Below are 21270 nucleotides of genomic sequence, written 5' to 3' on the forward strand. Positions count from 1 at the left end.
ATCAGCAAAATATTTTCAATTTGTGGTATATGACGTGTGTAGAGTAGGTAGATCTTGGCAGCAATACACTTCCTTGTGGTTTACCTGTTGTAGCTTCTTTTACTATAAAGTAATCCTCCACTTGTTTGACTCTAATCATTTTGGCTGTAATGTAAGATATCAATAGTTCAGTCTGCTGTTTCGATAATATATTCTGTAGCTTATGAACAAGGCCAAGGCAACACCATCATGCCATATCTAATCGAAAGCTTGTGCTACATCTGAGAATATAACTGAACATGCCTTTTTGTCTTTATAGGCCTTTTGGATTACATCTGTTTTTCTATGCAATTAGTTAATTGTCAGTGTTTGTCAGTATTACTTTAAAAAAATTTTTGTAATATTTGACGCATATTAATTTGACCAAACCTGTTTTAAAATTACCTCAAAATTATTCGGTGTAGATTTTCAGTTTTCTTTTTGTCTAATGTACAGATGTACTCCATTTTACATGTACTCTATCCAGATTGCATAAGTTTGCATTTACAGTGAAGTGGTGAATGGTGATTTGGTTAGTAATACTAATTTTAGTATGGAAGATAGTCGATGTCTCACAGAAATCCAATCATTCGCAAGTATATTTTTTAGTTTAAAGCTTTAGCATAACGCTGATTGACATGATTTGTTACCGGAATACGGATAAGCTTCTCTCTTTTTTTTCAGATTCTTCAAGTTTTCAGATATAAAAATTTCAGATAAAAATTTTCAAGTATAAAAATAAAATACATCGGACTGATTTTCTGGATGAAAAGTTTATCCATCTCATTCTGTAATAATAGTCGAGGCAAAAGTTCCGCTACCATTGTGATGCGCACCATATTGGTTATGTGACGTTTAGCTCACTTTCGCTTTAATCATTGTGTTGTAGACGTCCAAATTGTATTATGGATAAATATACGCCACAGGAACAAGCAGAAATAGTAACAATATTTATTGAAAACAATTCCGCCACTCAGCGGAAATTTCGTCAAAAATATCTTAATCTAGTCCCTCACAAAACCACAATTTATCGTTTACATGCGAATTTTCTACAGTATGGTACGACAACAGACAAGCCTCGTTCTGGAAGACAACGGACGTCTCGAAACGTTAAATATCTGACTCGGTGCACGATAGTGTCGCGTAGTCTCCAGAAACATTAGTTCGGAGACGTGGTTCCCAGTCTCTGTACCCTGTTTTTAATTACTGCCTGCAGTTTAAGGTGAATTTTGCAAACTGATTTGAAAATGTTCCCGTACAAAATTCAATTAGTCCAAAAATTGCCACCGAGAGATCCTGATCAACGAGTTGAGTAAACTAATGCAGTCCTAAGTCTTTCTGGTGAAATTGAAGATTTTGTCTAAGTTGATAATGAGCGATGAAGCCCATTTTCTTCTCAGTGGCCACGTCAATAAACAGAACAGTCGATTTTGGGGAACACAGAGTCCTCAATTAATTCATGAAACATCATTGCATCCACTAAAAACAACTGTATGGTGTGGTAGTCACGCTGGAAACATCATTGGTCTCTATCATTTTGAAAATGACCAAGGTGTTGCAGTTACTGTTACTGCTAAACGGTACTAAGATTTAGCATGATAGCAGCAGAACAAAAAGTTTATGTGAATAAGCCCCAAATGATTCAACATCTTAAAGACAATATTCGTCACGAAATTGAAGAAATTCAACCTCAGATGTTGCAGATTGTCATGAAAAATGCCTAAAATAGAGCCGAATGATATTTCCAATATAATTTTTCAATCATAACGAAAAAAAAACCAATTGGTAATAAAACTAATATAGGTAGATAACTTATAAATTCAGAATATAAACTAAATAGTTAAGCAACTTGTATTTAGAAATATTTTTTTAATGTTAAAAGAGAAATTAGGAAAGCTATTTTACTCTGAACAATACAATATTTAATAAAATGTAGTCAGGAAAAACATTAACTTCAAGTATCTACCTTTACAGGTGATTTTACTACTTAATCCTCGTACTATTATCAAGTTACTTTACCAAATAATTCTCTATAATAATATATTTAAGTATTTATAATATTTATTATAATAGGGAACCAATAATCTTAAAACCGCGTATATATATATATATATATATATATATATATATATATATATATATATATTCTGTTCTATCGAGTAAATTCTTTATTGCATCTGTGGCTGTTACCATTTTATACGTAGATGTACATATTATATCACCAGGAAATACGGAAACCTACCACGAAACGGAGAATTGGATTTATATGATGCAACGTCGAATCTTCGAAGAAGAAACATATTACATATCGACTCATTTTAAGCATTCAAAATCCGCTTCCTACCATTCTCTCTTCGATTACCTGAAGTAACCAGTAGCCATTTACAAACATTTCAATACTTTCGTTGCATCAGTGTTAATTAGGAATCTGAATATCAGTTCGTTTCTATTTTATTTATTACGTTCGAATAGTTCTGTTATTGTGTTATGTTTAAGACCGCCTGATTTTTAGAAAACGAGGATATTGTGGATAATATAATTATTTGGTTATATGTTTATTTAGTCATCAGTATACCTTATCGATTTCGACCATTGCTAAGGCTTAACATGTGCTTCAAATCTGAAGCATAGAGATGTCATACTTGATATTCAAAGGTCATTTTAGGAAGCTATACGAGGGTTAGGCTAGAACTGCTGAAAATAAATAATAGATATAGTTTTCAGAATTAAACAAGAATTGATCAAGCTGCGCAAATATTTTTTTTCATATGCCATGTTATATGTTTTTTCATATTTATTCAGATTTCTTGGTGAGTTTGTACATCAGTAATTATTTAGATAACAATTTGATAGTCTTTAGCATTCAACAATTTATGTTTGTTCTATAATTTCTCAAAATTATAGAATTTACTTGATACTTTAACCTTAATCAAGTGTAAATATTTGAGTAATATTTATCTTATTTGTAAATATCCCATCTTGAATTTAGACCTTAGTGTGGCATTTTCCATAACTTTCGTATCAATTATTCCACTATATTTTTATTGCAACGATATATATATCGTATATTACATATATTATCATATCAGAAGAGATCCGGTCTCACGCAGCTTGGTTACTGGCGTGACTGGGATCATTCTCCTTGTCGCATTTTGCACTCTTGCCTGGGACAATCACAAATATTAAACAATGCCCCAGCAGGATTCGAACCCGCGACTATCGCAACAGTAGGAGGACCGTTCTGCCGCCTTTAACTCTGCGCAAACCAAGCCGACATGTTTTTTCGTGAATAGTAAAATAAACTAAATATTGTACTATATATTATGCTCTATAATATACTATCCTATATAGTATAGGTTTATACTAGTTGCAATTTTTTTCACCGACTAAATTTTATAATCTAATGCGATGAGTTATATTATGTTCAATCAAGAATCTTAGTTCTTTAGCATAAACAACTTGTTTTCAAAAATTTGCATTTGCAGTACATATTATGGGCGCTAAGAAGTGTGCATCTCTACCCAACTAAATATTCATTATCAATCAGTTAGACATCATAAGGGAGTGCTTAATTTTTATTTAATATATTATTCAATGGCAACATATTTTTTTTGTTATAATTATCTCATCATCAGTAAATATAAAAAACAGTGATTTAAGACTGTGTAATCATATGTCAAGAAGCAACAAAGACTAAAATTAGTAACAATATACGTAATTATATATCTGAACCATATCATTTCATGCATACAGAATCCTTCCGTGCTATTTCTGTCATGGATCTAAATACCAATTGTTTTTTTTTATAAGAGATGTCCTTTTTTTCAATGTTAACCAGAAAATTCAGGATTTACGTTTCTCGAACGATTTTTATTACGACGACGATTAAATTTATTTAGTTTTATTAAAAAAGTAAAAAATGGTGACAATATATACTCGTATTAGAATATTGTCATTTTCCATTTTTGACATTTGACAGTGCATTTTGATCATCGATCTATTATATTTGATATTGATACTATATAATTTCTAATGTTTGTTTAAATACAGAAACCGTCTCTTCACTTTTGTGTGAACCAACATACGTCCATTAGATTTTTTTTATAAATATAAATATACTTATAAGATTATTATAAGACTTTATATATATATATATATATATATATATATATATATATATATATAGACTTATATACTTATATATATATATATATATATATATATATATATATATATATATATAATATAACATACTATAATATTTTTGTATATCGAAATTCGAAATTTAACAAATTCACAAATATGTTTTATCCCCTGTGATTTAACTAAAGAAACACTTAAACGTTATCTTGAATGAAAATAGCATGACTTGTTTTAGTAAGAAACTGGAATCATTATACATATTATTATTTTAATAATTCATGTAGGTAGGTGTTTATTTAATATTATATCAACATTATTTAAAAAAAAATTAAAACTAACAGAATAAAAACTACAAGTTCACTAATTTAACCAAATAATTTCGTATATTAGTGAAACAATAGTCAATCAACTATAATTAGTCAGATTGTAGGAATGAAGGTCTAAAAGGATTAAGAAATATCAAGTAGACAAAAAATTAATAAACTTCAGTTGAACCTTTTAATGAACGAAAAATGTGGTTCGATTTCATATTACAAACGATGCTGTATTTCACTTCAATATAAATGGTGGCATTTCTGTTTTTTCTTTTAATGTTTCGAGTCGTTATAAAAATACGACGGTGCGACATTAAATGTTTTGGTCTCACATCGATATCAATATTTAAAGAATTAAAGTATTCATACCAAAATAAATGTTTTTAACGACTTTACAAAAAGTATTTGAAGTATTCCCTAGTATAGTAGCTGTTAATTTAAAATACATTTTCATTAGACTTACTACTAATAATATTAATGTTTTTAACGTAAACTAGTATTACTATCAGCGACAACTAATATTCTTATCCTAAACTTTGATATTTTGACAATAGATATACAGAGATTCTAATGGTTATAAATTGTTGATTAATATTATTTTCATTTTATTTATCTTTTTACATCGTTTAATTTAATAATAATCCATGGATGAATTTAACTAGATTTTTTCAGGTTTTTTTTCAATTGTGTTGATGTCTCAAGTTCGTGACTTTGTCATATATTTGAACTTTGGTACAATTAATGATATTTAACGTTGGATGAACATATGATTTTAAAAAATTGATTGTTTATCCTTTAAAATAATTGTTCTTGATTGAAAATCTTTAAACTTAAAATGTATTAGTATTGAAATTGATGGCTGAAGTGAACATTTTTTCTATAGCTGCGATAATCGCGGATTTGAACTCCTGTCGCTGGGGTATAGTTGTATATTTCTGTTGGTAATAATAATTAGCCACCAAATATATAGAATTTGATAAGGATCATACCAGACGTGTCAGCAGTCAGACTGGGTAAGACTGGATGTTTTCTGGGATGGTCTCCCAGTTGATCACTTGTTGGTTAGAGGTTTAAGACAAAGGACCGTAAATCAATACTAAAAGCTACTAAAAAATCCAAGAGGTTGACGTGACTATATATGAAGTCTATATATGTATATGTATGTAAAAGTATCATCATCGGCCCTATCTCAGTCTCGGGTGAAATAATGTTTATACATGTCACTGCTGTATTTTTTATTATATACTACATAACACTACACAAGATCAGATGGTTTGATTTTTTTGAGTGTGTTTCCTGTTCTGGTGGTAATATAAGATGATCAGATCTTTGTGTATGTTAAGTTATTAGTAAGCTGATGTGACGGAAGACACAACTCCTCAACGATTATGATTTAGAGGATATTTTTTTAAATATTATGGGGACATACAGACAACTAATTGTATACTCTGAAATTATTTAGGTAAGCTGATGATGAGTGCGAGGACCGGGCTGCTATACTCTTCAGGGGTTTTTGAGGATTTTTTAGTAAGTCGTACAGTTTGCTTTTTAAGCACTACCTATATATCATATGAGAACGCCTAGAAATATTGCAGGCAACTACCTCTGTGGTTAGAGCGGCCAGCTCACTCGCGGTGGTGGCGGGTTCGATTCACGGCAGGACAACAACTTTTTGCTGTTCTAGTTTGGTTAGGACATTTATCAAATCATCTAGGCTAGGTAGCAGATGCCGAAGCCTGAAGCTCTCCTTATTTTCAATCATAGTTTCTTTATTCCTATTTTTCCTCATGCACATTTAACTGGCCCATCCATTGTAATACTTAATAAAGATAAAAATAAAATATTTAAAAAAAATTGAAGCAACTTCAAAAAATAAATAAGAAATCACTAAAAGGTAAAAAGAACCAAACGTAGATTTTTAATACAAAGCTTTTAAAATAAAATATGTAAATAGATAAATAGGTTTAGATAAGTATTGAGCTATATTGTACGTATATAGTAGAATATAAAATAAGTGTAATCGATAGGTTTAAAAAGGTTTCTGTTTATTTTTGTTAACCGACTTCAAAAAAGGAGGATAATCTATGTTCGACTGTATGTCACCGATTTTTTAGTTATTACAACGATTATTACGTACATATTTAAACGTATTAAAAAGTTTTTTTTGTGTTAAAATTCTATGTTTGATTATTTTTTACGCTTTAGTGAGTTCCTTTGTTTCTTGAAGTCGTTTCGATTTTTTTAAAATGTTTAGAATACTGAAGAGCATCAGTATTTTTTACTCTCTAAATAACCGCTAATTTAATCAAAGAACATTGACGTTTCCTACGTTTTTTTCGCTGTTTTTCAAGCTGCTGATTAACAATGCAATTGTTAAACATAAAATCAGCACAGCGCGATGTGGTAATCGCAAAGAACTCAACACATTTTTTAGGAGAAACCTTGACGACTACAGGTACCGGTTGGTGTGCGATTTAAGACAGTTTTTCCTTTTTATATTTCGTCACCTAGGACACAGAAACCTGGCGTGAAGGAAAGGAAAAGAAACCAGTTCCGGCGTTAGAACAACCATATAAAATATTTAATTACTATATAGACGCTGATTATTGTTGATTTTATCTAATACACTTGTAGTTCTGCAATTAAATACAGCTAAATGTTTCATTCTTGATAAGTAGATTTTATTTTTTTAAATAGTTAAATGTACTTTGATTTCCCAAGTTTATTAAATAACACATTGGCTGAAAAGTCCCGGGTCTAACACATAGAAGACGCTAGTTTTATTGTATACTAGGGACCCGCCCCGGCTTCGCACGGGTGCAATGCTGATACTAAATTAAATACACTACAGAAAAAATATGAACGTTGTATATAAAAACATAGCGGCCCGCTCCGACTTTGCACGGGCATAAAATATATATGCCTATGTCACTCAATGAAAACATGATTAAAATCGATCCAGTATTTTTGGTTCATTCATTACTGCCCTTGGCCTGCACGCATTAAATTTGGAGTAAAACAATTCCTCTTCCCCTATACTTACTATGAAGATTTCCTGCCATCTTTGGAATATCTAAATTCATACAATTTTTATTACATTACACATTTTTAAACGCAAATTTTAAATTTGTAATATCTCCGAAAATATTTGTTTAATTTACATGCTGTAAGGAACCATATTGATCTATATTAATTGCACACTGTATTTAAGGTACTTAATTCGATAAGGATTAATGCCGTATTGCTTAAAATAGCTTCGTAAATAAGCCATTTCTCACGTAAAAAGTAAACAATAAAAATGGTTAATGTGGGTTATCCCTAAAAGATAAACATATACCATCGCGGACTTTTTTGTAGACCTTTTTATGGTGTACAATACTGTAGTACATTAATTTGATCTAACTCGTAGGGTTAGGCAGCGTTTTTGCTAATTGCTAAATAAGCCTAAAAAAATAGGTTAATTTACGACATCACGTTAGAAACCTCTCAAATTAGCAATGTTGCCTTAGTATATTATGCATGTATTATACATATAAACCTTCCTCTTGAATCACTCTATCTATTGAAGAAAACCGCATCAAAATCCGTTGCGTAGTTTTAAAGATTTAAGCGCACATAGGGATATAGGGACAGAAAAGGCGACTTTGTTTTATACTATGTAGTGAAGTTAGTACTAGTCTCCAAAAGAAAGCTGTTAAAATTTCATGATATTCTACTCATAAATTTGTGAGTTGGTTTATTAAGAGTGACATAATTTTTATTATTTTCAAAACAATGGACCAAAAACGATTTCGTGTTTTAATTTTACACTGCTTCTAAAAATACCGTTCAAGGCAACAATCAAACTTCAAACGTGGTCGTAGAGAGCTTTGAAGTCCAAAACAGGTGGTAACACCAGAAAAAATTCCACAAAATCGTTTTGAATGATCGAAAAGTGAAGTCGTCAAACATCGTAAAGCTATCAAGTGAACTTGATGGTTTTATATTGCATGAGCATTTGACTATGAGATTTGACTATATTTGAAGATGGTACCGCGTTTGCTCACTGTTGACCTAAAACAAGAACTTATTGATGATTCTGAGCAGTGCTTCGCAATGTTTAAACTTAGCAAACCGAAATTTTTACGTCGATATTTGACAATGGACGAAATTTGGATCCATCAATTCACTCTGGAATCAAAACGATCATCATCTGAGTGGACAACCATTGGTGACAGGTTTATTTTGAGGCTAAAGATAAATCGTTCTACAAAAGTAGTATTGATATAATATAGCGGCGCTGGGAAGATTGTATGGATCTTGATGGAGATTACGTTGATGAATAAAGCCAATTTTGAACAGAAAAACCGCGTTTTCTTTGTTACACCCGGGACTTTTCAGCCCATGTGTATTACCTATCACAGTTAATATTCATATACTCTACCTATCATAAGATAACAAAATAATACTTTTGAAATAATAATATTAAAAAGCATTCTACTACCCAAAGCACTATCAGTACTAACATTCTAAATTATTACGCTCAACTCCCTTTTATTTGTGACATTTTTATTTGGTATTAGTTGATTTGTGTACCGTAAATATTTAAAATTTAAACATTTGTTCTTGTTTTTAAGGAATAATATCTACTAATGAAAATTGGATATAATTTTTGTCCAAAGCGGCATACTTTATTCACATAACATTACAATCCATCTAATCTAGACATAACAGTTTCCACCTGAAGCTTCTTTGTGTGTTAAAAAGCAATTATAATGCAATAGGCGATGAATATTAAAATAACTGTACAACACCTACAGATTGACATATTGGAAAATCATTAATATTAACAACCCAAAGTAATTCTAAAGATAACATATATATGTAAAAACCGCAGCTCATCAGAAAAAAGGCTCGAAGAAAATGTAAATGATCTAACTGAATAATCAGTAGAAAAATTAGAAATACCATAAGAGTACATTTTATATCAAATATTCGGATTGTCTTTTTATTATATACTGCTTGACATGGATTCAGAACTACTCTCCTTGGTATTAAATCTACAAAATGGAAATCTACCAACTTGGCCACCATCGGAAAAAGAGACCACCCCATCTCCTATCTTATCCAGCTAGGTTACTGGTGTGATAGAGATGGCCTGCCACATAGTTACCAATCCGCGTTATATCTTCTTTACAATTGATTCTAATAATGTTTAGTGAAAAATTGTTTTGAAATTATATCAAGCCTATAAATTGCATCGGATATATTTGTAACTAATTTCATGCGGAAGTCTTACTTCGCTTTTCACTATATGTCATCTCATCGAAGTACTAACAACACATTTTTTCAGTACCTTGAAAATATCTAAATTCGTACTAAGTACACTTGCGGATAGTTTTACTTTTATTACATCAATTTAAAGAAAAAGGCGACTGAAAAATCATTGAATGCTATCTATGTAAAACGATTTCAACATGTGAATACTGGTTTCGACGTCTTGAAAGTGGTAATTTTGACACTGGAGACAAAGAGCTTTCTGGACAGCTAAATAATGTAAAGACCAGTATTTGAAGACATTACTTGGCAATGATCTATATAAAACGCAAGAGGAAAATGTTGTAAAGAAATTATAAATTATATTTAATATTTTGTGCCGTGTGAATTGAAAGGTTTTTTTGGAAAAATGGATTCATTATGATAATCCAACGTGGAAAAAATCATGGGACCATCTGTTCATGCATCAACAGCAATAGCAATCCATCGCTCCAACCTAATGCTTTGTATTTGGTGGGATTGGCTTGGTATAGTATATTTTGAGCTGCTAAAACCTAATGAAACCATTAATATGGATCGCTATCGATTACAATTAATACTTTGGTGATAATTGTACGAAAGACGATCGGAATACGAGCAAAGACATTATTATTTAGCATGACAGCGCTCAACTAGTTGTTGCAAATTCGGTGAAAATATACTTGGAAATATTTTAATGGGAAGTGCTACCCCATCCGCCATATCCTCCAGACCTTGCTCCTTCTACCAAAGATAGCAAATAGTTGATCGATTCGTGAATAGCCTCAAAAGATTCACCGTTCTTTCGAGACGGAATCCGTAAATTTCCCGAAAGAGGGGAAAAAGTACCAGCTATCGATGCACAGTACTTTGAATAAAATAATTTGTGTCATTGTTATAATATATAAATTCATTAATTTACTTGGAGATGTTTAATTTATGTGAATTCCGAATTATTACAATTTTGAGAAGTAAACAAATCAATTCAAATATATTCCTAGATATTCCTTTATGCAATTACGGTTATTCGTTCTTAGCTAATCCGTTCGGATCCCGTTAAAAATTCAAATGTTAAGTGAAAGTGAAACGGACTGACAAACCGTTGTCGACGCTGGTTCAATTTTCTTGCAATGTCAGGGCGTGCGCGTCTGTTTTTTTTTTAGTAAAATAAAAAGGCCTGATCAAAGATAAGACCGCTGAACGTTCTCGGGTCGTTAAAGATCCAGATGTAACGTTTGAAATTATTATTTGTTCACGCAATGTTTTCGGTTTGTTCATTGTCTAGTTGTCGTCTTATCTTTGGGTCCAGATTATTGTTTGAGATTAATATGGAATATACACATTAACAACTGGAACTAAATTCAGATAAAATGTTAATATGTCTATTAGTTATTAATAGTACAATATTTTTAACGAAAAAATTGAACTGACTTCAAAAAATAAATGAACTCAATAAAAAGTAAAAAATAATCAGACTTACATTTTTAACACAACAAAAACGTTTTAAAATAAAATAAGTTCATCAGAATCGTTGCAATAACTAAAAAAAATTAACAAAAACCTTATTTAACCTAACTACTATACGTATTTTGTAATCTACTGTATCTAATATACACACAATTTAGCTTAATATCTACGTAAATCTATCAGTATCAGATATATATCTGATCACAATGTTATTTTAACTTCTACCAACTGATCAATTTGAAGTCGATACGAATAACAAATTGTATTTGTTTTGTTCGTATTTTAATTTTGTGTATATGACACAAAATTATATTTTTATATTATAACATTATACATAAATATCTGATTATTAAGTGCACTCTTTCGAATAAAAAAATAATAAAATCGGTCCATAATTGACGGAAGCAATCCATGAACATACTTTAAAAAAATGTACGTTGAATATAGAATCTCCTCCTTTTTTGAACTCGGTTAATAAATAAAGATATAAAAATATAAAATAATAAAAAAGATGTTAAACATGTACGAATTCAATATACTGGGATTCTTCGTAAACTTATTGGATTTATAATTTTTTAATGATTAGCAACCATAGTAATATAACAGGTCAATCAAGTCTCCGTCCTGACACATAGATGGCGCTACTGGAAATAAATCCATATGTTTTTTTTTGTTAGCCCTAACCCCCAAAAGGTGCGTGTATAAATTTGACAGCTGTCGGATCATTAGTTTGTGAATTATAACATTTTGAGTGAAGCAACTTTTGTTATTGTGAAAAAAATGGATAAAAAGAAATTGTGCGTGTTGATAAAATATTGCTTTTTGTAGGGAAAAAATACAGTTGAAGCAAAAACTTGGCTTGATGCCGAGTTTCCGGACACTGCTCTAAGAAAATCAACCATCAAGGACTGATATGCTAAATTTAGACGTGGTGAAATGAGAATCGAATACGGTGAACGCAGTGGATGCGTCGAAATTTTATTATGTAAAAATGTACGCGAGAACGAGCAGAAATGACCGGCTAGTTTAGCGTAGGTACATTTAAATGAAATTAATAACATTTCAATTTAACAGGTCAATTGAAAAGTTCCTGGCCTGACACATATAAGGCGCTACTAGAATTAAATCCATCTGTTTTTTAATTAGCCCTCACCCTCAGAAGAAACGTGTATAAATTTGACAGCTGTCGGATCATTAGTTTGTGAATTATAACATTTTGAGTGAAGCAACTTTTGTTATTGTGAAAAAAATGGATAAAAAGGAATTCCGCGTGTTGATAAAATGTTGCTTTTTGACAGGAATAAATACATTTGAAGCAAAAACTTGGCTTGATGCCGAGTTTCCGGACACTGTCCCAGGAAAATCATCCATCAAGGATTGGTATGCTAAGTTTGGACGTGGTGAAATGAGCATCAAAGACGATGAACGCAGTGGATGCCCAAAAGAGGTTGTTACTGACGAAAACCTTTAAAAAATCCACACAATGATTTTGAATGACCGTAAATTTAAATTGAATGAAATAGCAGACACTCTAAAAATATCAACTGAACGTGTACATTCACACATATCATTCACAAATACTTGGGTATGAGAAAGCTCTGCTCAAAGTGGGTGCTGCGCGAGCTTACTTTTGACCAAAAACAACGACGAATTGATGATTCGGAGAAACGGCCCCATTTGAAGAAAAAGAAAGTGCTGCTTCACGAAAACAATGCACCGTGTCACAAGTCAGTGAAAACGATGGCAAAAATCCATGAATTCGGCTTCAAATTGCTTCCTCATCCACGATATTCTCCAGATCTGGCCCCCAGCGACTAATTTCTGTTCTCAGATCTCAAAAGAATGCTCGATAGGAAGAAATTTTCGTCGAATGAAGAAGTGATCGCCGAAACAGGCCTATTTTGAGGCAAAGGACAAATCGTACTACAAAAATGGTATCGAATAGTTGGAAGATCACTATAATCAATGTATCACCCTTGAAGGGAATTATGTTGAATCAAAAAAACCTAATTGTGTCCAAAAATGTGTTTTACTATGGTAGGCCGGGGACTTTTCATGCATAAACTCAATTAGTTCCTTCAGACTCTATACTATTTTCTCATTTCCTCTTTCATAGTCAGTCAAAATGTGCAAAGATATACTGTAAGTAATTTCTGCACATTGATGATTCTCTGTCGAATTTTTTTATGAGTAATTAGATAAAGTTAGAGTAAAAGCAATTTTGCTCAGCATAAAAAATAATCACATTAAATATAACTATATCAAATCGCAACTGAATGTTGGCCTATGAACGTATCAAAAATGCGTACAATATCAATCGTTTAGAGATTAAATTATTATTAAACATTATTAACTTATTTGCACTAATTAAAATTAAACATCAGTTAGCATGTTTCGGTCTTTGCATTTCAGCATCAGTATTTAAAAACCCACACCAAACAGCTATTCTTTCAGGTTTTTGTAACCGTATATTCATGAGGTTTTTTACGTAAAAACAAGCTTTGTTCGAAAAGATAATTTATAACCAAAAATTGAACTAAAATTCGATCATTTGAAGTCGGGACCGGGTCTTTCTACTACAACTCCTTTTGTTTGATCACTACAACTCCTTGGTTGAAACTCAAGTCGCAGATATAATTTTTTTATATAAATTTACGTCAGTCTGATGAATTTTAATCAAGAACTTCTTTCAGCTTCGCAAAGATTCTAAGATATATATTCATCTAATTGAGACCTATCAACAAAATTATTCTGTGAACTAGGGATGCCGAAAAATATGGATATATCGATATGTTTTTCAAAAAATAGTGTTTTGGGGTCCAAGTGTCCTGCACTTTTATAACTATCCGGCAATATTTCTTCCTATTGATTGGTCGGCTATAGTCTGAAAGTTGTGAAAAAATGTATATCTTAAATTATGCTGTCAATAATCTGGTGTTCTACAAGTCTGTTCAATAATTAAAGTAGTATTACTAAGGAATTATATAATACATTTATATTTTTACATTACTAGTGCACCTAAATACAAACTAATACTCTTTTTATTTACAGATTCCTCAACGACAATGCTCAAGTATACAGCGGAACAACTAGCGTCCGTAATATCACTCCCCATCATAGTGATTCTCCTCTGCTGGACGGTAGTGATCTTCCACAAGAACCGAAAGAAATGGGGACCGTATGACATACCCATCGTCTCTGTTCTCATCCTCAGCATCATCAGGAACATCACCATCTTAACCTACACGCTGTCCATCATGTGCAACTACACCGACTTCAACACGGACTACTGCAGCATCATCACCTGGATTTTCAACTCGATACACACCTTTCAGGCCTCCAGCCTCACGTCCATCGCGGTTATCGGTCTGTTCTCGACTAAGTTACACCGAAAAAGTCAGAATTTACGAACTTTTTTAACGTCCACTCACATTATCTATCATTTGTTCTGCCTGACGACGTTGTGCGCCTGCGTCGGGGTGGCGGCGATACTCGCTCAGAAAGATGGTGGCATGAGCAACATCTTCTCGGATAACTTCGAGACGAGCCCGTGCGCGTTCCTGCCCTTCGAGCTGGACATCAAATTCAACGTGTTCATCATCGTCCTGCATATATTCCTCGCGTTCGTTTCCTTCATTTGTTTCGTCATCATCTGTTTCAACTACTATAAGATCAAGAAGGACGGTTTCGATTATATCAAGAAGAGCAATTCGGACTTGAGCGAGATGAGCAATAATTTTCACGGTGTAAACTCGAACGTCAACGACAATAGGGGTTTCTACGATACCTACACGATCAATCGAAATGAAAATAACAATTATTGTAATAATAAAGACACTTGGGTCGGTGGACCGTTCGGTAACAGTGAAGTGCTCTCGAATAATTCAACGACAGTCAGCTCAACGAATTCTAGAAGACCGTGCATCATGAAGCAGCAACAGGACGAGGAGGATGAGGTGGAAGTCAAAAGGACTGGTCTGGAGACCATGCATCCGGTGCTGATCGTTTGCTACCTGTTTTATCATCTTCCTTTAATTGTAAGTGTTTTTCTTAGTTGAATTATACATTACCGTTCAAAAATTTGAGTTAATTTAAAGAAAAACGACAACAAAACGGATAATTTATGATTTATTACACTGAAATCTTACTCAAACCTTAGACTAAAGTTTAGTTAAAGTTAGTTAAATATATATAATGCAAATAAACGAACTTTAATGCATTTTTCGTAGAATTTTGGCTTCATCAAAATGTCCACCCTTATTTTCAATTATTTGTTTACAAACTTTACTCATTCATTTTATTAATTTATTTAAGTATTAGATGTTCAGTGTCTTCCATTTACTTTTTAACTGTTCTCTGTGCTGAGCTCAATGGGCATGGATTCTTCACTTTTCTATACATTCTATATTAATTCGGTAAAAGAGGGGTCTAGTGATTGTTTTTTACATATTTTAAAGTTTCCTTTTACCAACGAAGATTTATCTGGACTTGACCTACTGTTTAACGAGGGCTCCGAAGCAAAAGGTCTTTGACCTACTGACCAACAACAAATCATCCCAGAAGACATCCGGTTTTAACGTGGGTTCCTTGTCGGATTTTGTATTCTTATCTAGGACAATCACAAGTATTAAACAATCACAAACATAAATTTAGGACCATGCCCCAGCAATATTCGAACCCGCGGCTATCGCAACAGTAGGAGGACCATCCCCTCACTTTTACTCCAACTGTCGCTGGCTCCAACCAAGCCAGCTCTAGTGATTGTTATGACCATTTTATTAGTTACACATGTCTTCATTTTGGTTTTGTTATAGAAGCCTCAAACACAATTTTGAATGTTTAGGGTCTTTGCCTTATTGAAGTACAAAATTTTAGCAATTATATTCACACCAAAAGGAATTGCATTTATCTGGAGTATTTTCAGATAAATTTTTCGTTAAGTTTTCCATTAATTTTGATCATATACCACCACAATGCTTAAGAATTTGAACAATACACGCGTTCGATGTCCTTTCGCCTCTTAATTATCGCCTCTCTTAACAGAAGAAATTTGGAGTCATCCGCTCATAGGACATTTTCTAGTTTTATTTTTCGTCTAGTTTGTATGTGTTTTAGCCCTCTTCAGTCTATTTCTCTTATAAATACTAGTTAGTCTCGATTTTTTAACTTCTACGCATTCTTTCAGACCAGCTGATAGTAAAGGTCTGTTTATATTAATAATGGAAATTGGCTTTTCTCCTGTTTGTCTATGTTTGCCATTTAAAGTAGCAGTAATTTGAGACACAGCTAAATAAACGTCGATTTGGTTTCGATAACATTATTACAAATGTATCTTCCTGCTCTACTATATATTTCGAACTTCCAGATCTCTTCCGGTCTTGATGTACTCAAGGTAGCTCGTTTTCGTGTAAAAATATAAGGCATGCTTTTAGAATTCCCACTTTTCAATTGCAATTTCTTCCTTCTAGGCTCACTGAACATATATAACTTGACTGTTAAGCGGGAAATTTGACTTATATTTGGCATTTTATATATTTATGAACTTTTACCACTATTACATGAACGTCACACAGTACACTGAACTCAAAATTAATTGTCTTTGAAATCGTATTACCATATTTAAAAGATTATACCATATTTAATATAAAAACATTGATTAAAACTTCCAATTCTAAGAAATCAATAATTGGCGGTGTAACCTTTATAGTCATAAAACACCTGTGTCTGTCTTTTTTCAAAATAAGGAACAATTGATAAGCAAGTAAAGTTTTTTTTTCATTATTGTTATGTCTTAAAAATAATCAACTCCAATACCAACATGCTTATTTAAAGATTTATTGCAGTATTTTTTCATTTCAGTCATCAAACTCTACTAAAAATAATCTGTTTATAAATTTCAATAATTAAAATAAAAAAACTATAATCACTAGTAATGTTTAAAAACTTAAAAATAAACTTTAAAATAAATATATAAAATAAAATATTTTGTTCACTAAGAATAAGATGCATCTGTAATGCCTTTTCAAAAAAATAAAAACCACTTGTAGAACATATTTACCCTTGCTACAGCTGCAATTTTAATGGCAATATCAGTGATCAACTTTATAGTATTGAAGTTTATATATAGTGAAATTTGGAACGTTTAAATACAGAGAACGCCTAAGATAGGAGGTTTGAAATGAATACCATATCAAAGAGTCTCAACTTTGCTAATATATTTAAAAACTATGATACATCGCTCCCATGTAGCATTTCTCCTCAACATTGCAGTATCCTGAACACAGTTTGGAATTATATTCAAGAATTATACTCAGACAAATATTGTTTGGGTTTAATATGGAAACCGTCAAAAATTAGAAGGAGCTGAATCTCGCGAATGTGGTGGATTGGTTGTTTACGTGACTAATTTTTTGTAAACGAAATATTTTCTCGCAAATATTTACATCCAGTTGATTCATAAGTTTACCAGTTTACATTGGTTTTACCAGTTAGTAATCTACAAACAAAAATCGTTTTATATCGCAAAAAACACAAAGCACAATCGAATTTATGTCCACCAATTGTATATGTCCACATACACCTTCATTGTACACTTTATATTTTCCGTAGAAACGTTCGAACTTTGACTATCGCATAAAACATTTAATGATGTAAATTAGGTTGAAAGCACCTTTACGAAGTGTATATCCTTCAAAGACCAAGCCTTCTACGAGAACGGTATTTTTTATTGGAATTCGAAAGGTTACTTTATCAGTCGGTGCCCATTATGCTTCGATGAATATTTTTTCATGTATTATCCATATAATTTATTGTTATTGAAGAACGATAAATTAATTTTATATTAATCATGATAGAGGGAACTGCTAATGATAACAAAATTAATGATATAATTCCGAAGCCCGAATGATATATTAGCTATGGTTGGTAATTACTTTATAACGATGTATCTGGTATGTTACAAATTAATTATTTATATTAATTCACGTATATATTGGTAAAATATTTACTTTAATTAACGTACAAGTATCCGGAAGTTGTGAAGACATTTGGAAGACAGCCTAAAATATATCACGATTCTATGTTAGTATTGTATGTAGTATTGTTAGTTGAAATTTACAGGTCATTTGAAAAATACCCGGCCTGACACATAAATGGCGCTACTAGAATTAAATCCATATGTTTTCATCGGTAACAACCTCTTTTGGGCGTCCTCTGCGTTCACCATCTTCGGTACTCATTTCACCTCGTCTGAACTTAGCATACCAATCCTTGATGGTTGGTTTTCCTGGGGCAGTGTCAGAAAACTCGGCATCAAGCCAAGTTTTTGCTTCAACTGTATTTTTTCCCTTTAAAAAGCAACATTTTATCAACACGCGAAATTCCTTTTTATCCATTTTTTTCACAATAACAAATATTGCTTCACTCAAAATGCTGTAATTCACAAACTAATGATCCGACAGCGGTCAAATTTATACACGTATCTTTTGAGGGTTAAGCCATGTATGGCTGGGGACTTTTCAATTTACCTGTTATTATATTCTTTCTCCATGAGAATTCAAGTAAATTGGAGTCTTTTTTTATATGTTGAGAGGCATATAACAGTCACAAGATATCATATTAGGTATTTTTACAAATATAGTGTCAGTAGGTACAAACATTAGTTTCAATTTAATAATCTATGATTCTGACATTTCCTATTTCAAATGTTACAGAGATACTAATCTATAATATTTGAATACCTGTGATATTGAATTGTACGTTACTATAACAGGACGCCGTACATTCCTACAAAGTTTTCTGTGTTGTTTATAGAAAGCTTCAAATTACAGCTAATATATTGCTCTGAATTTTTTGACAATGAAGATGAGAATATATAACAAATATGAGTATGTATGGAGATATTTACTCCTATATATCAATATTTACAAGAAAACGTTGGTTGATAAAAATATATATAATATTTTATTACGACACGATATAATTGTAAGCAATAGACTGATATTCGAATGATATTTCGTGATTTCTTCAGAAATTATAGCCTGTATCGATCATTTCAGTCACGTGCAATGTAGCATAACAATTTCTATGCAACATATTATATACGCTGTTACATCGAGATATGTTATATGGCGTACGATTTTTTTCCGTATAACCATCAGCTTTAACAATATTCTGCATAAAATACGTTACGTACGTTCCAGATACTTACAGATACTAAAACTATCTGTAAATACTCCATGTAATTTGTTTTAGTCAAACGGAACTATCTTGAGGAACATAATTTCAACTTTATTGGATAATTATTTTTTAATTAGTATTTTGCATGCTAAAAAGTTTACTAGTAACACTACAAAAAAAAAGGGTACAGTAATAAGTCAGACTAAAATTATATCAACTTATATAATTCAGCCTTTAAAGTAATTGCTTTATTATTTCAACTTCAGTTAAGATATGGCGGGTGTATTTAGATTTTCTGATTGTATGTGTCGGAGTTATTTAAATTGGTTATATATATATATATATATATATATATATATATATATATATATATATATATATATATATATATATATATAATAAATGTAAGGTCCTGTGTCAGAAAAAATAACAAAATAACGTTTTTTTTTCAGTAAAAGTCTCCAACAGAAATAATATAGTAGAAATAATAGTGTAGAAATAATATATAAAATTGTCTTAATATATCATAGTATCGAATATCAAATTATTTAACTTCCTGTTCGTAATAAGAGATACATTTTTATTTCGTGAAGTCACAATGAAACAAGATCGACAAGGTTGTTTTATTGTTTAAAATCAGATATATGGCAAATAGAAGAATGTACGGTTGCAGATTGAAATGCAAATTTTCAAAAAATAGATTTGGCTTGTTTCCACATATTTTGTACTACAAGGCGCGCCTGTCAGGAATCCGGTCAATGTATTGTATTATGTCACTTATTTTTAAATAAATTAGGTATGTATTTTTGTAAAACGAGTGATTTTTAAGGTCCAACTAAAATATGCGGGCATTTGAGAATGATATATATAAATACACATATCATAATTTAAGCTGTGTATATCAAAAATTTGCTTTGCATTTTTTTTATTATGAAACTTTTTTTTCTTAATCTCATAGAACGTCAACAATCTGCCCCTGTGCAATTAGTATTATTATATTATTTCAGTTATATAATATAACTATCCTGACATGTAGAAGATCACTTCAGTAATTGATCTGCTGTACCACTTATAATCTAAATCTTGTTTTACATACTATTCTAACTTATTCTAAAGATTATTAAATCTCACTCTTTGTGTCTATTAATTAGTTCGCATGGTAGTTTGCGTTTGAGCCTGTGCACTATACTGTCATCGCGCACATTTAACTGTTTGACGAATGTATTGGGATGCACTAATAGTCTTTCAGAGTACTTTGCACTAACACTCCGAATCGCACTCGTTATAGGTTCTAAGGGGATATCGCGCTGAATCAGTTTGTCAAACACATAATATGGGGCATCAACGATTTATTTTTTTATTAAACTTGTTTTGATTAATCTCAACTGTTGACAATATTATTCTTCTCGTCAGTGTATATAGTCTATTCAATGAAACAATGAGGTCACGTCATCTAAATATTTATGACGTTAAAATGTTGCGATGTTGCGGCTTTTGACTTTAACTTTTAATTTATTTTGGTTTTGATATGTGGCAATATTCTGATGTATTCAAAAAAAAGTTTCCTTGTCAATTCGTTACCTATAAACTACTACCTATAAAATAAAGATAAAATTATATTTAATTACTGCGTTCTCCTTAATGCATCTGCCATATCTACATAACAGTTATTGTTAGTTATCTCCTCAATAATTTTAACCAAATGCTCATGCGTATTCTGAACACTTCAGTCACTTTCACTTTCTGAGCCACCATTCAAGTCAATAACTATGCTGTTAAATTCCAAACCCTAGTTGCCCATTCCACCATTTATCAATTTGAAGTCAACCAAAAGGTGTTATTGTAGACAATCCTTCTTCTCACATCACAGCCATTG

At 31.6% G+C, this 21270-nt stretch overlaps 1 protein-coding gene across 1 annotated transcript in view; it reads left to right on the plus strand.

The window, feature by feature from the left end:
- LOC143194293 (uncharacterized) overlaps positions 1–21270 on the plus strand; it is a 149655-nt gene that overhangs the window by 54083 nt on the left and 74302 nt on the right. The window contains exon 2 of the mRNA XM_076400972.1: positions 14268–15253. Within this exon, the coding sequence (XP_076257087.1) occupies positions 14282–15253 (972 nt within the window). The 5' untranslated portion in view covers positions 14268–14281. The remainder of the gene's footprint in view (positions 1–14267; positions 15254–21270) is intronic.

The sequence above is a fragment of the Rhynchophorus ferrugineus genome, unplaced genomic scaffold (assembly GCF_030347505.1).
Source record: "Rhynchophorus ferrugineus isolate W39M unplaced genomic scaffold, kcgeb_rfMv2 rfM3, whole genome shotgun sequence".
Taxonomy (NCBI): Eukaryota; Metazoa; Arthropoda; class Insecta; order Coleoptera; family Curculionidae; genus Rhynchophorus; species Rhynchophorus ferrugineus.